Source organism: Silurus meridionalis, chromosome 1, assembly GCF_014805685.1.
Source record: "Silurus meridionalis isolate SWU-2019-XX chromosome 1, ASM1480568v1, whole genome shotgun sequence".
Classification (NCBI taxonomy): Eukaryota; Metazoa; Chordata; class Actinopteri; order Siluriformes; family Siluridae; genus Silurus; species Silurus meridionalis.
The window spans coordinates 33,701,320-33,718,900 of NC_060884.1; the positions used below are offsets into that span (position 1 = coordinate 33,701,320).

General features: G+C 41.4%; 1 protein-coding gene across 3 annotated transcripts in view; it reads left to right on the forward strand.

The window, feature by feature from the left end:
- oca2 (oculocutaneous albinism II) overlaps positions 1-17,581 on the forward strand; it is a 113,847-nt gene that overhangs the window by 70,097 nt on the left and 26,169 nt on the right. For all 3 annotated transcript variants that reach the window (XM_046853436.1, XM_046853614.1, XM_046853529.1), the window contains 4 exons: positions 1,048-1,175; positions 1,455-1,514; positions 2,791-2,895; positions 14,545-14,638. In XM_046853436.1, the coding sequence (XP_046709392.1) occupies positions 1,048-1,175; positions 1,455-1,514; positions 2,791-2,895; positions 14,545-14,638 (387 nt within the window). The remainder of the gene's footprint in view (positions 1-1,047; positions 1,176-1,454; positions 1,515-2,790; positions 2,896-14,544; positions 14,639-17,581) is intronic.

Sequence of the window (17,581 nt, forward strand, 5' to 3'; positions counted from 1 at the left end):
TTACAGCGTGTGACGCTGATTGGTATTACACCGTGTGAAGCTGAGTGTTATTACAGCGTGTGACGCTGATTGTTATTACAGCGTGTGAAGCTGAGCCTTATTACAGCGTGTGACGCTGATTGTTGTTACAGCGTGTGACGCTGAGTGTTTTTACAGCGTGTGACGCTGAGTGTTATTTCAGCGTGTGACGCTGATTGGTATTACACCGTGTGAAGCTGAGTGTTATTACAGCGTGTGACGCTGAGTGTTATTACAGCGTGTGAAGCTGAGTGTTATTACAGCGTGTGAAGCTGAGTGTTATTACAGTGTGTGACGCTGAGTGTTATTACAGCGTGTGAAGCTGAGTGTTATTACAGCGTGTGACGCTGATTGACGCTGATTGTTGTTACAGCGTGTGACGCTGAGTGTTGTTACGGTGTGTGAAGCTGAGTGTTATTACAGTTTTATTATCTCTCCACATTAGATTTCTGAACACCAGTTCTCTCCATATCAGATCCAATCTTGGCTTTAATCTGATCCCAGAGTCTCTCAACGATCAGAAAGTGTTCAGTGTGTTGTGTTTACATGATCAGTTAATTAGTCCGATAACTGCAGAGATTAGATAGCAGTTGAATGTGTGTGTGTGTGTGTGTGTGTGTGTGTGTGTGTGTGTGTGTGTGTGTGTGTGTGATGAAGTGGCCTGTTTGTTCTGCCTCCTGTCTGCTGAAAGATGTAAAGGGAGTGCGTGAGTGGAATGCAGGATCTCGGGTGATTCAGTCTTACTGATTGTGTGTGTGTGTGTGTGTGTGTGTGTGTGTGTGTGTGTGTGTGTGTGAGAGAGTTAGAAAGAGTGAATAAAATGAAGGCTGGGTTTTGAAACCAGATCCTATAAACATTTAGTGTTAGAATGATTGACAGCAGGAGGAGTTTTAAACTCTCATATATGAACTGACTCTCTGGAAGAAGTTCTTGGTGAACATCATGTAGATGTTTCGGTGTAGATGTTTACTATTTGTGTTTAGAAATGATATTTGGTACTGATGTTAGGTACTTCCTGGTTCTTCTCAGGTTGGATCGCAGTACTGGGTGCTCTGTGGCTCCTCATTCTGGCTGATATTCAGGACTTTGAGATGATCCTGCACAGGGTTGAATGGGCCACACTCCTGTTTTTCGCCTCACTGTTCGTGCTCATGGAGGTACGGCTATTTTTATATTTACACCTCCATCCAGCTCCAACACTCTAACACTACTCTGTCACACATACACACACAAACACACAAGTACAAGATGGTGCTGGTCCATTCTAGCCTTGTAGGCACCATCAGTGTTTTAAATCTGATGCATGCAGCTACCGGAAGCCAGTGGAGGAAGCAGCAGTGGGGTGGTGTGGGAGAACTTGGGCAGGTTGAACACACTCATACTGTACATACAGTTGTGTAGTTTGTGACTCCCCTGTGTGTTTTGTGTGTTTTAAGGCTTTGGCTCAGTTGCAGCTGATCGACTACATCGGAGCTCAAACCGCAGCTCTAATTAAAGTAAGTCTTTTGTCTGGTGTGTTTTTGAGAAATACTGACAATCATAAAAACACCGCAAGCTTTCTGTCCCACACCGATGGACACGTCGACACACTGGACAGACGTCTGACCAGGACTGAACTGAATGTTCTCGTGTACGTGTAGCTGACGAGTGACGAGTTCAATTATCCCTCAAAATCCAAAAAATTAACAAAAAACATCAGATTCCAGATTCATTTTAATAAAAACGAAATAAACACAATGAAAGAGAAGAAAAAAACGTAAGCAGTGTAAGATACGTGCAAACCACAGAATAATCTGATAGAGAAGTTGAGCAGCTTCAGAACCCGACTCTAAACACACAGAACTTTCTGCACAGAAACATCTACAAGAGTGTGAGATGAGCTGTGAATCTTACTTAGTTCTGATCTGCTGATCTGCACCTGACTCACACACTCACGCAGTCTGTATGTTACCAAAAACTTGTGTGTGTGTGTGTGTGTGTGTGTGTGTGCGCGTGTGCGTGTACGCGTGCGTGTGTGTGTGTGATTTCGAGGGTCATATTACAGCAGGTGTGATTTGCTCAGGCTCGGCTGGAGATCACACTCCGATGGAGACGTCAGCTCAGGTTTAGCGCACGGTCCTTTTCCGTTCTGAGTAATTATACATGACAGGCAGAGAGAGAGAGAAAGAGACAGACAGACAGACAGACAGACAGACAGACAGACAGACAGACAGGCAGGCAGACAGACAGGCAGGCAGGCAGACAGGCAGAAATCAATAGAAAAGAGAGATGACTATAGTGAGAGAGAGAAGCAGTGACACACAGACAATATGGACAAAATTTAGAGAGAAAGAGAGATACATATAAAAGCTAACAGAAAGAAAGAGAGAGAGAGAGAGAGAGAGAGAGAGAGATGCTCTGGAAGAGAGAGAGAGATGCTCTGGAAGAGAGAGAGAAAGGCAGGAACAAAGAGAGAGAGAAAGAGGCTCTGTAAGAGAGAGAGAGAGAGAATGAACAAAGAGAGACACAGGATTAGGTCAGAAAAGATGAAGACAGGAACAGAGAGAGAGAGAGAGAGAATGATTGTTTTATGACTGAGAGAAACACAGAGATGAAGATGGGAAAACACAGTGTGTGTGATGAACACACACACACACACACACACACACACACACCACAGTGATGCCGTTCAAATGCCTGTGAAGAGGGAGGATGCCAGTGTGTGTGTGTGTGTGTGTGTGTGTGTGTGTGTGTGTGTGTGTGTGACAGTTCTGTTGTTATCTCCTCTCTCAGGCTGTACCAGAGGGCGAGCGGCTGGCCATCGCTATCATCCTGGTCATGTGGGTCTCGGCTTTGGCTTCCTCACTCATAGACAACATTCCCTTCACTGCTACGATGGTAATGAACACACACACACACACACACACACACACACACACACACACACACACACACACACACACACAGTATTTAATCACAGTAAGAAATCTAACACATGCTTAATTTATTAAACAATAACAGATTTAATCTCTGTACATAAAAAGTTTTAGTTATTAGCTGTTATAATGAGCTCCACTCTTCTGGGAAGATGTTCCACTAGATTTTGTGAAGATTTTGTGGAGATTCATTTATCCACATGGTTGTTAATAAAGTCAGGTACTGATGTAGGTGAGAAGGTGAGGAGACCTGGGATGCAGTCACTGTTCACATTCATCATTCAATAGGGTTGGAGCTCTATAGGAGGAGATCTTCCACTCCAACTCATGGAAAGCAGATCTTCATGGAGCTGGATTCCTGCTGAAACAGGTTCGGGTCTCCAAGTTCAAGTGAAGAAAAAAAAAAGTCATGCTACCAAATGCATCCAAAGACGTCTGATACAGCTGCGTGCCTCCAAGTTTGTGGCAGAACCACAAATTGCTGTAAATGTCAGGTGTCCAAATACTTTTGGACAATTTACATTTACACAGATTCTTAATGACATCCTTTATGAAGAGTTATATACACATTATAAACATATACTTATATACAATAAAATACATTTTGATAGCAAGGTGACATATCCTATGCGTAGAGTGACATAGAGTAGACATATGATTGCATTAATAGGATGAAGCTGACACTGAGGTGTTATGACATGACATTTGATACCTGATAAAGCAGTTCTAACAGGTTATAATGGTCATACACACATCAATTTCCAGGAACACTTTCCTTAAAGGCCATATGTCTTATGGCATCCACAACACGTTATAATGCATTCATAAGGTATCGCAAGTTTTAATGCATTTACACTCTTAAAATGACTCATTATACGGTATACAGTGCTTATAGCACATTCTATAATCTCACAGTGTGCTATGTATAGCGTGGTTTAGTGATTTAATGTGTTATGAACACTACAAAAGTTTTCTATAGAACTAATTATACCAAGGTTTATAATGCTTTATAAATACTTAAACACATCACTTTTATTGCCTTTCTTTCCCTCCATGTCTTCTATTTTTTTTTACATATTCTATTCATTTATTTTGTTAGAGAAGTGAAGAAAAGAGTGCAGGCAGGGTGGAGTGGGTGGAGAAGAGTGATAGCAGGAGTGATTTGTGATAGAAGAGTATCTGTGAGAGTGAAAGGGAAAGTTTATAGGACTGTGGTGAGACCTGAGATGATGTATGGATTAGAGACAGTGGCATTGAGTAAAAGACAGGAGGTGGAGCTGGAGGTAGCAGAGCTGAAGATGTTGAGGTTTTCGTTGGGAGTGACGACGATGGAGGACATGCAGGTAGTTAGTGTTGAAAGAGGCAGATGTAGAAGACAGAGGGGTATGGAGACGGATGATCCGCTGTGGCGCCCCCTAAAGGGAGAAGCCAAAGAAGAAGAAGAAGATTCTCTATTCATTTACTTCTCTGATCTGTTTTTCATTTCTCTTTTTTCCCTGTGTTCGTACACAAAACCCAAATCATTCTCCAGATTCTCCTCAAACTGTAAATGAAGAAGAAAAATACGCCTGGTCTTTTTTATTCCCATCATTATTTCCTCCCTCTCTTCTCCTTTATCCTTTTCTTCCTCTTAATCCTCTTCTTCTCTCTCTTCTTCCTCCTCTCCTCTTCCTCTTCATTCTCTTTATCCTCCTCCTCTTCTATCTCATTCCTTCTTCTTCCTTCTCTTCTTACTCTTCATCCTCTTTACCTCCTCCTTCTTATCTTTCTCCTATTTTTTTCTCCTCGTCTTCTTTTTCCTCCTCCTTTCCCTCATTTTCCTCCTCCTCCTTCTTTTCTCATTTTCATCCTCCTCCACCTTCTGTTTTTCTTCCTTCTTCTTCTCTTCCTCCTCCTCCTCCTCCTCCTCCTCATCTTTACCTCATTTTCTTCCTCCTCCCTGTTTTCTCCTCCTTTTTTCCTCCACATCCTTCTTTTCTCTTTTCCTTCATCTCCTCCTCTTTTTCCTTTGCCTTCTCCTCATCCGTCTCCTACTTCTTCTCTTTATTGTCCTCCTCATTTTTCTCCTCCTTTTCCTCGTTTGATCTTCCTCCTCTTGCCTTGCCGTTCCGCACGTTCCGGTCAGTTTGACACGTCACACAGTGTGTGTGGATTAAATATGTGATATCTAATTAGTTTCACAATCAGTGTGTGTTCAGTGCAGTGTGAGTAATTAACTTCTGTTGTGTGAGAACATCACAGAGCTCAGAGTTTACTCTCACACGCCTTTCTGACGCCGGTGTTTCCACAAACTCACTCGCCTTATTCTTACGTGTATTACTGCTAAATACATCTACAGTCCATTACAATTCTTTACTTTATGATAGAATGTCGCATTATAATCACATGTGTATCAAACCTTTATTGTAACGTTATGAGAAAAAATAAAGCTTTGACACAGTTATAAAGGTTCATTGTGATTAGCTGTCATAAAGAGTGTATTCCTCATTATTGACATCATAGTGTCGTAAATCAGTAGAAAGGTTCATAAAGGTTTATTCCAACAGGAGTTAGAGGCTATGTCACTTCACCTTTATTGACTTAAGAGTAGGTGTCTGGAGGCTCAATGTACAGTTTATGACAGCTTATAACTGAAAAAGCTTTTTACTGTATATTTATTCTGTATATACACTGTTTGGTCAAAACTATTGGGACACGACTTTTCCAGCCTTATGTAAGAGTTGAAGGCGCACGATTGTATCGGACGTCTTTGGATCCATGTTTTAGCATGACGATGAACAAAGCCAATGATGATCTGCTTTCCATGGGTTGGAGTGGAAGATCTCCTGCCATAGATCTTCAGCCGTATTGAGCACCCCAGGCCTGCTTATCTTCTCACCTACATCAGTAGCTGGCTTTAACACCCTTGTGTCTAAATGAATCTCCGCAAAATCTAGTGGAACATCTTCCCAGTGAGAGGAGCTTATTATAATGCTGAATGGAGACTAAATGTATATTAATATTTGTTGACATAATCGTTTACATGTATTTATGTTCATTTATTCATTTATACCTCCGTAGTGGCAAAATGGTGCTCGTGTTTTATTTTTTCCTCCCCGTTAATACTAGAAATGATTGACTCGATTGTTGTAATGGCTTCCGATATATTTATCCTTTATCCTCCCTCTAGGTTTCCTAGCAACTCAATAACCTTCTAAAGCAAGTTTGTTACCAAACATGCGTTGAGAAATAGAAAAAAAGAGTTATGACCCAGTGTGTGTGTGTGTGTGTGTGTGTGTGTGTGTGTGTGTGTGTGTAATAACAGCGAAAAGCATTTCCATGTCAGGTTTTAGAGCTTCCTTGCTATTTCCAGATGGAATTTGAATAGTTATTTGCGTTCCACAGGAAAAGATAAAAAACAGCTATTTTCTTGTCAGCTCAATTAAAAGGTTGTTCAGGATCTTCTGTCCTTCCCTTTTCCGCAAAAACAAGCCGGATGGAAAATGTAGTAAAAAAAAAAAGTACTGGCGATTGTGGCGTGTAATTTATTCGAGCTTGTTGCTGCACAGAGAGTTCCTGCAAAACACAAAATGGGCTGTATATTGAAGTGAAATGAAAAGGTGGGATGTATTTCTGTGGTGGAACATTCTGAGGAAGATGTTGGAGTGTTGATGGCAGAATAGGATTGAATAGATTTAGAACGGTTTGGTTTGGGAGCTATGACTACAGGATAGCGTTCTGAGCATCTTATTATAATCTCCACTTACGCAGAGGCCCTTTATTCATCCTGCTTTTACTGTATCTCAATCTTTTTTTTTTATTTTTTTTTATTTTTATAGCCTGCTGTGTATTCAGCCTAAAGTACATTTTTTTCAATACAGGAATTGACAAGAAGGAATTATGGCTTATAGCTTGCTGTCACATGACACGTATTGATGATGATATAATTTATAGAATAATGAAATCCAAATAATTGACATTACATTACTGATTGATATCTGTAGCGATGGGCGGTGTTGACATGCAGGTTTGTAAATGGAGGGTGGAGCTGGAAGAAGCAATGAAAAGGAAGTGTACCATTGAGCTCAAGTGTTAAAACTCATGAAGAAATAAAAAGGAAGCTGGCGACAGGTTTCACCATCAGAATCGGCTTCATTTGACTTTTGCTTTGACTTTTTCTCTGGTGCTCACTTAAATAACGAACACACATGGTTTCAAAAAGTTTAGAGACCAGCTCTGTTTAGAGAAAGTAAACTGGATCTCCATAATGGGTCAAAATGGTGACCATAGATCTGGACCTTCATCTTTGGGAAGAGGGTGAAATCTGTAGAGTAGGGTGGCTGGAAGTGAGATCGTATGAATTGTTTTTCGACGATCATCATGCACGTTGGCTGAATGTTTTGGCAACTTGGCTTTGACACAAAGGTCGGCGTTTTGACTGCTTCGTGGAGATCCAGCACGAATCGCAGAAGCTGCTTGGCACGATTCAAAAAGAAGACTTCCAGGACATGTTCCAGAAGGGGACACTAGGAGCTGTATTGCTATGCAAGGGGACTATTTTGAAGGTGACAGTTTGAAAACGTAGATAAATAAAATACTTCCTCGTAAACAGAGCGAGTCTTCTAACCTTTTGATGCCACCTCGTATGGAGATCAACAGAGAATCAAGTTTAAATTTACACCTATTTCTGTTTTCTTTGTCAAAGCCAAGTCTCAAGCCACATATTTTTAAAGGGGTTTTAAGCAATTTCACCAAAATTCTAAGATAAATTGTATTTGTTTGTTTCTAAATCTCTTTGTATAACACTTTTAAAATAATCATTATATTTATAAAGATTTAACTGGATTTATATCTCAGCTGTCAAAGGAAAGCTTGTTAGTTATCTTTCCAAGTCCTAGGCTCCGGTCAAACCTCAGGATAAAATCTTAATCCAACGATCCTCAAAGTCAAATCACCCAGCCTCAAGGTCAAATCTTAAATCACTCAGGCTCAAGGTCAAATCTTAAATCACATACTTAAAGTCAAATCTCAAGTCAATTAACTTCAAGGTCAAATCTCGTCACTTAGTCTCAAAATAAAATTGTAAGTATCTTCATTCACTTTGTTAAAATTGTAATTTTGAAGAAGTCAATTAGCTTCAAATTCATTGTAAAACACATCCTCAAAGTCAAATCTCGTTACATCATGGGCAATCTGAAATAACTTCAAGGTCAAATACAGTGTAAACTCAGACTCAAGATCAAATCCTAAGTCACTAAGCTTTAAGGTCAAACATTGTCATTTAGCCTCAAAGTCAAATCACAAGTCAAATAACATCAAGGTCAAATCTTAAGTCTTCTTCTTCTTAGTCTTCTTCATCTTCTTCTTCTTTCGGCTTCTCCTATTAGGGGTCTCCACAGCGGATCAGCCGTCTCCACACCCCCCTGTCCTCTACATCTGCCTCTGTCACACCAACTACCTGCATGTCTTCCTTCACCACATCCATAAACCTCCTTCTTGGTCTTCCTCTTTTCCCCCTTCCTGGTGTCTCCATCCTCAGCATTCTCCTATTGATATACCCCATGTTCCTCCTCTGCACATGTCCAAACCATCTCAATTTCACCTCCCTCACCTTGTCTCCAACACGTTCTACATGCACTGTCCCTCTAATGAACTAATTTCTAATCCTGTCCATTGTCGTCACTTCCAATGAACATCTCAACATCTTCAGCTCTGCTACCTGCAGCTCCACCTCCTGTCTCTTTCTCAATGCCACTGTCTCTAATCCATACAACATCTCAGGTCTCACCACAGTCCTATAAACTTTCCCTTTCACTCTCACAGATACGCTTCTATCACAAATCACTCCTGCTGTCACTCTTCTCCACCCACTCCATCCTTCCTGCACTCTTTTCTTCACTTCTCTAACACACTCTTCATTACTTTACACTGTTGACCCCAGGTACCTGAACTCCTCCACCTTCTCCACCTCTTCTCCCTGCAACTGCACCCCTCCACTGCCCTCCCTCTCATTCACACACATGTACTCGGTCTTACTCCTACTGACTTTCATTCCCGTTCTCTCCAGCGCATATCTCCACCTCTCCAGGATCTTCTCCACCTGCTCCCTACTCTCACCACAAATCACAATATCATCCACAAACATCATAGTCCAGGGAGACTCCTGTCTGACCTCGTCCTTCAACCTGTCCATCACCACTGCAAAAAGGAAAGGGCTCAGAGTCGATCCTTGATGCAGTCCAACCTCCACCTTAAACCAGTCTGTCGTTCCTACTGCACACTTCACTGCTGTCACACTGTCCTCATACATTTCCTGCACCACCCTCACATACTTCTCTGACACACCAGACTCCCTCATACAATACCACAACTCCTCTCTCCACCCTGTCGTACGCTTTCTCTAAATCCACAAATACACAATGCAACTCCTTCTGACCTTCTCTATACTTCTCCATCAACATTTTCAGAGCAAATAATGCGTCTGTGTTGCTCTTCCTCTGCATAAAACCATACTGTTGCTCACAGATGGTCACCTCTTCTCTCAGCCTGGCTTCCACTACTCTTTTCCATAACTTCATGGTGTGACTGATCAACTTTATTCCCCTGTAGTTACTGCAGGTCTGATCTCTATTATTCTTAAAGATCAGTTTCAGCACACTCCTTCTCCATTCCTCAGGCATCTTCTCACCTTCCAAAATCCTGTTAAACAATCTGGTTAAAAAATCTCCACTGCATCTCTCCTGAACATCTCAATGCTCAATGCTATCGGTATGTCATCTGGTCCAACCGACTTTTCACTCTTCATCCTCTTTATCACTGCTCTCACTTTCTCCTTACTAATCCTATCCACTTCCTGCTTGACCATCTCCACACCATCCAACCTTCTCTCTCTCTCTCTCTCTCTCATTTTCCTCGTTGTTCAGCTGCTCAATATACTCCCTCCATCTTCTCAACACATCCTTCCCAGCTCGGTTCCTCTGCCTGGCCAAGAGTTACAAATCCTTTTCTCCTTTCTTAGTGTCCAACTTCTCCTACAGCTCCTCATATGCCTTTTCCTTGGTTTTCACCACATCCCTCTTTACCTGCTGCCGCATCTTCCTGTACTCCTGCCTACTTTTCTCATCACTCTGTCTATACCACTTCTGTTTCTCCAACCTTTTCCTTTTGCTCTCCTGCACTTCCTCATTTCACCACCACGTCTCTTTGTCTTCCTTTCTATTTCCAGATGTTACACCAAGAACCTTTCTAACTGTCTCCTTTATCACTTCTGCAGTAGTTGCCCAATCATCCAGCACCTCTTCACCACCACCGAGCTCCTGTCTGACCTCTTCCCTGAACCTCACACTACACCCCTCCTCCTTCAGTTTCCACCATGTTATTCTTCTTTCAGTCTTTACTCTCCTCCTCTTCTTCTTTCCCCTTAAAACCATCCTCGGACCACCATCTGATGCTGTCTAGCTACAATGTCCCCCGCCAACACCTTATAGTCTCCAATCTCCCTTAGGCTGCATCTCCTACATAGAACATAGTCCACCTGTGTGCACCTTCCTCCACTCTTATACGTCACCCTGTGATCCTCCTTCTTCTTGAAATACGTGTTCACCACTGCCATTTCCATCCTTTTAGCAAAATCTACCACCATCTGCCCTTCTACTTTCCTCTCAATAAAACCATACCTACCCACCACCTGCTCATCACCTCTGTTCCCTTCACATACATGCCCATTAAAGTCTGCCCCAATCACCAATCTTTCATTCCTAGGTTCCTTCTACCACTTCATCTAACTCACTCCAGAATTTTTTCTTCTTCTCCATCTCACAACCCACTTTTAGAGCATAGGCACTGATGACATTTATCATCACCCCTTCAACTTCCAGCTTCACGATCATCACCCTATCAGAAACTCTCTTCACCTCCACTACACTCTTACTGTACTCTTCCTTCAGAATCACCCCTACACCATTTCTCTTTCCATCCACACCATGATAGAACAGTTTAAACAGCTCCAATGTTCCTGGTCTTACTCCCTTTCCACTTGGTCTCCTGAACACACAACATCTCTACCTTTCTCCTCTCCATCATATCAGCTCCCTCTCTCCCTTTACCCGTCATAGTACCAACATTTAAAGTACCAACCCGAACCTCCACTCTCCTACACTTCTCCTTTCCCTGCTGTCTCTGTAGACATCTTCCTCCTTTTTTTCTCCTCCTTCAGCCAACAGTAGCACAATTTCCACCGGTACCCTGTTGTTAACGATACCTGTGGTGGTCGTTGGTAACCCGGGCCTCGACCGATCCGCTATGAAATTCTGATTCGTGATCCGCATATTTGATTTGGCACATGTTTTATGCTGGATGCCCTTCCTAACACAACCCTCCACATTTATCTGGGCTTGGGACCGGCACTAAGAGTGACCTGGCTTGTGCAACCATAATGTCTGGGTTCAAGGTAAAATCTTGAGTCAATAAACTTAATGGTCCAAATTGGAATGTTGGTCAAGTTATTCAGCTTTAATGTCATTTCAAATCGAATCTGCATAGCGTCAGAGTCAAATCTCAATTTACTTAGCCTCAAGGTCATGAAGGAACATTTTCCCATACAGCGTATTAAACTCAGGCCGGAGTGTCAGAAATATACAGATTATATGATACGATTTGATCGAGAAAAATCCTCTTCAACATTGTAATTATTTTCCACTCGTGCAGATTTAATACCTGCTTTTCAGATGTACTGATTTAAACAAGTTCCTGAGGGGAGACTTCAGGGTCAATGAATCACATCTGTCCATGTTCACTTCCATAGTGTCATGTGAATTCATGTGGACCAGGAGCCAGTGCAGGGTCAAAGTGTGTAATTAAAACAGGCATATAAACATAAACTTCACACCTTTTACACGTCAACCTTCACACCCTTTTTACATAAACCATCACACCCTTTGCATGGTAACCATCACACCCTTCACACATGAACCATCACATCCTTTACACGTGAACCATCACACCCTTCACACATGAACCATCACATCCTTTACACGTGAACCATCACACCATTCACACGTGAACCATCACACCCTTCACAGATGAACCATCACATCCTTTACACGTGAACCATCACACCCTTCACACGTGAACCATCACACCCTTTACACATGAACCATCACATCCTTTAACCTGAACCATCACATCCTTTACACCTGAACCATCACACCCTTCACACATGAACCATCACATCCTTTACACGTGAACCATCACACCCTTCACACGTGAACCATCACATCCTTTACACGTGAACCATCACACCATTCACACGTGAACCATCACACCCTTCACAGATGAACCATCACATCCTTTACACGTGAACCATCACATCCTTTACACGTGAACCATCACATCCTTTACACGTGAACCATCACACCCTTCACACATGAACCATCACATCCTTTACACGTGAACCATCACATCCTTCACACCTGAACCATCACACCCTTCACATGAACCATCACATCCTTTACACGTGAACCATCACATCCTTTACACGTGAACCATCACACCCTTCACACATGAACCATCACATCCTTTACACGTGAACCATCACACCCTTCACAAGTGAACCATCACATCCTTTACACGTGAACCATCACACCCTTAACACGTGAACCATCACATCCTTTACACATGAACCATCACATCCTTTTCACTTAAACTATCACACCCTTCACACGTGTACCATTACATCCTTTACACATGAACCATCACATCCTTCACACGTGAACCATCACATCCTTTACACGTGAACCATCACATCCTTCACACCTGAACCATCACACCCTTCACACATGAACCATCACATCCTTTACACGTGAACCATCACATCCTTTACACGTGAACCATCACACCCTTCACACATGAACCATCACATCCTTTACACGTGAACCATCACACCCTTCACAAGTGAACCATCACATCCTTTACACGTGAACCATCACACCCTTAACACGTGAACCATCACATCCTTTACACATGAACCATCACATCCTTTTCACTTAAACTATCACACCCTTCACACGTGTACCATTACATCCTTTACACATGAACCATCACATCCTTCACACGTGAACCATCACATCCTTTACACGTGAACCATCACACCCTTCACACGTGTGCCATTACATCCTTTACACATGAACCATCACACCCTTTACATGGGAATTTTACAATTTCTGGCATTCATATTTACATGATTTCCGATAATCCCAATATAAATACATGTGGTTCATTTTTCATATATGAATATTTTCCATCTACAATAATTTCCTGGCATGATTTCAGTTTGATTGCATCAATTAAATAAATCAATCAATCAATTAATCAATTAATCAATCAATCAATCAATTAATTGTTTCAATCATTTCTACATACATTCTTCTATGTAATTCTTGAATCTTTTATATTGGATTCAATCACCTGGCACCTTTATTTTTCATTGTAATTTATTCAAGTTTCATTTATTTTACATGCTCTTTGAGTTTTTTTACATGATTATTACAATTTTCACATTAACGAATTTAATTTTGATGAATGTAATTTATTCACATTTCATTTTCCATGTTTCATTATTTTTTATTTTGAGATGTCAAATCCGAAACAGCAGGCAAAAATCTGAAATGTAAAACAAGAAAAAGTCGGCTGACTGACAAAGAACAGAACGAGAGCATAAATGAGAGCAAGTAACGAGGAAACACGAACCCGGTTGAGAGCTGAGGACAAAAACGTATACGGCTCGGTAAAACAGGACGCGTAAACAGGCGTGTACTGTATGTTAACCCACAAATGAACATGCAAGTGGATTTAGCCATGACTGGGACACATGAACATGAGGAGCAATGACGAGACATAGTAGAGACGTTGCTACATTTGGCCCTTATCCAGATTGACTTACAATTCTACATTGAGCAGGTAAAAAGTTTAAGGGCCTTGCTCAAGGGCCCATGAGTGGCAGCTTGGCGGTGCTGGGATTTAAACTCATTAACGTAATGTTCAGAAGTCCAACATCTTAACCTCCAACATCTTAACCAGTACTATTAGTCTGTATTTTGGGTAGAAACCACTCGATTTTCATTTTCATGAAGTAAAAATGTCACATAAGGATTTTTTTCCCTCTGTATTAAAGACTCTGGTCAGGAATGCCACGTTTTTGTTGACGGTATCTTTAGTTAATGAGCTCTCTAGTGTTTGAACTCGCGCCGAGGCGGGTCTGTCTCTGTTGAGATGCCGTTACTGTATGTGGTTGCAAACGAACCATATTTTCATCTCCATCCAATTTTCCCGACGTTGTGATTCATGCGGCGTGCCTGTTAGGGTGAATAAAAATAGATAAATGCAATGCTGCTTTTTATTGATTTTCTTTCCTCCCCTGAGCCGTGCTGTACCGAAATATGACTCAATCTCTTAACAGCCCGGTTCTTGACAGTCAGAAAGCTTTAGAGAGTGGGAAAAAATGCTCAAATGAATAGACAACATTTTAATGAAGATCTTAAATGAAGCCTGGAACTGAGCTAGAGTTCAAACCGGGTTCCTTTCAGGTTCTGCGTTATCGTCACCAGTGTTGATTCATTGCCTGTTTAATTCACAGATTCCAGTGCTGATTAACCTGAGCCAGGATGACGACGTGAACCTCCCCGTGAAACCTCTCATATTCGCTTTGGCCATGGGGGCGTGTCTCGGAGGTAAGTTAGCATGATTCTAGCATGCGTGATTGCCTTTTGAATAAAAAATATTTAAAAAAATTAGACAATTAAAAAGTCAAAACCCCTGAATTATTTAGTTGAAATACAGAATTTTTATGTGGTATTTATTTTAACAATTTAACATAATACTAGATGCTAAAGAAACTTTCTTCTTCTTACAACTCCAATTCCAAAAAGTTTGGACACTGTGCAAAAAACAGAATGCAATGATTAGCAAATCTCACAAATCCATATTTTATTCACAATAAAGCAAAAAAAAAACAAAAAAACACCTGTTTAAACTGAGAATATATTAATATAAATATATAACATTTTAAGGAAAAAAATAAGGTAATTTTGAATTCGAGGGCTACAACATGTGTCAAAAAAGTTGGGACAGGGCCGTGTCCGTATACATTTGTGAACTGAGGAGACCCGTTGCTGATGTTTTGGGAGAGGAATGTAGTCCCTTATGTGTCTGATACACAGGATTCTAACTGCTTAACAGTTCTGCGTTTCCTTTGTTGTGTTTTAGTTTTAAGATGTGCCAAATGTTTTCAAATGGTGATTATAGACCGCAGGCCAGGCAGTTCAGCACCCGGAATCTTCTGTTGCAATAGTTAGCAAAGCCTCGCTCAAATATGCATTTTTTCTGGATGGAAGCTTTGTTGCTCTAAAGCCTGAATATAGCGTTCAGCATTAATGGAATGTTTTTAAATGTTCAAACTGATCATTGCACAGGCAACTATTTTTATTCTATTGCTTCATCTGGCTAGCGTCTATTGCAGCCTAAAGAATTTTCTGGAAGTTGTGACATTGATTGAGGAGCAACAATTTAATCAAAATCGGAGCATTGCTCTGTCGCCACCATCAGGTCGTATTTGGGCCTAATCTGAAACTATGTTCATGGTCATAACTTTTAAACAATGTTTTGAAAATATTAAAACTTACCAATTTTTTATCATCAGCTTACGTTTTACTCCTCGTTTTTTTCTTTTGTCCAATCATCACGAAATTTGGCAAAGTTATCTTTAGAGCAACTTGAAAAAAGTTTTTGGACGAAAGAATTCCAAATACTCTAAACAATTGTTATTGGGCAACGAATCAGAACGCAAAGGCGGAAAACAGGAAGTTAATCTGTACCTCAGGTTAAGCTCTGCACAATGACACAAAACTTGGTATCCATTTTCAGGACTATGATCAGAAGCAATGCCCATGACTTTGAGGATGGATTTGGACTGTAATTAATATCAACAGTCTGCTACAGTGGCTCATGACCACAGTTTACATTTAATTGTCCATTACTGCACACCTTAACAACAGTAACTGTAATAAATGTTCATTCAGTGCCCCCAAGTTGAGGGAGTTTTTCCATCACTGGAGTTTACATTTACATTTACATTTACATTTGCGGCATTTAGCAGACGCCCTTATCCAAAGCAACGTACAAAAGTGCTTTGAGTCTCTAGCAAAAAATAAATCTACACTGGTACGCAAGATTACAAACTTAATATAAATATAACTCGAATTCTACAAAGCAAACCTGGAAAGTGTTAATTTAAGTGTTTCAGGAAGAGGTAGGTCTTCAGTCGTCGCTTGAAGATAGTCAGGGACTCTGCTGTACGGACATCTAGAGAAATTTCATTCCACCACCTCGGTGCCAGAACAGAGAAGAGCCTTGAAGTGTACTTACCTCTCATTCTGAGAAAAGGTGGTACCAGTCGAGCAGTGCTGGAGGATCTCAGACAGTGTGGTGCAGTGCGAGATGTGATGAGGTCACTGAGGTAAGATGGCGCTGGTCCATTTTTGGCCTTGTAGGCAAACACCAGTGTTTTGAATCTGATACGTGCAGCTACTGGAAGCCAGTGGAGGAGCAGCAGTGGGGTGGTGTGGGAGAACTTGGGCAGATTGAACACAAGTCATGCAGCTGCGTTTTGGATCATTTGCAGTGGACGAATAGCGTTCAGGGAAAGACCTGCCAGCAGAGAGCTGCAGTAGTCGAGTCTTGAAGTTGGCACCGGCTCACTCATTAGGGATAAACGAACAATTGTAAGACTATGCAACAAATTTATTGCCACCATCAATGAAAATTTGAGTCCAGTGCTCCCAACACTCTAGTGCCATCATTGGGATTCAGATCTTCTTTGGACCTACTTTGAAAGAACAAAAATGGCCATAACATTTGAACCTTATGTCCAAAAATCCAAGGCTTTGCTGGAGTTTCACTTTAAAGTTTATTGTCAATTACATCTTGGATTTTTTAAAGAACTACTCATACAAACAACATCCAAAGAAATACAAGAGAAGTCAATCGCCCTCGCTCTGCAGCTCCACGCAAAATCTCACCTCATGGGGTGAGGATGATTCTGAGAAAGGTGAGGGATCAGTCCAGAATTACTCGGGAAGAGCTTGTTAATAATCTCAAGGCAGCTGGGACCACAGTCATCAGAAAAACCATTGGTAACACACCATGGTCCTTCTGCTCAAGAACGCACATGAACAGACCCATCTGAAGTTCCAGTCCCAGTGAACACCTGAATGATTCGGAAAAGATTTGGGAGAATATGATATGGTTGGATGAGACCAAAATTAAGCTCTTTGGCATCGACTCGACTTGCCGTGTTTGGAGGCAGAGAAATGCAGAATCACACCCCAAGAACACCATCGCCACTGTCAAACATGGAGGAGGAAGCTTTTTGGGGCTGTTTCTTTGCTGAGAGTACAGGAAAACTTCACCACATGAACAGAGCCATGAACTGTAGATGCTTGGATGAGAACCTCCTGGCCTCAGGCAGAACAATTGAAGATGGGTCATGGACGGGTCTTCCAGCATGACAATGACAATGAAAAACAAACGGCCAAGACAACAATCTGATGGTCTTGAAGCCCATTCCAGCCTTGTGCAGGTCCACAATCTCGTCCCTGATGTCCTTTGACAGATCT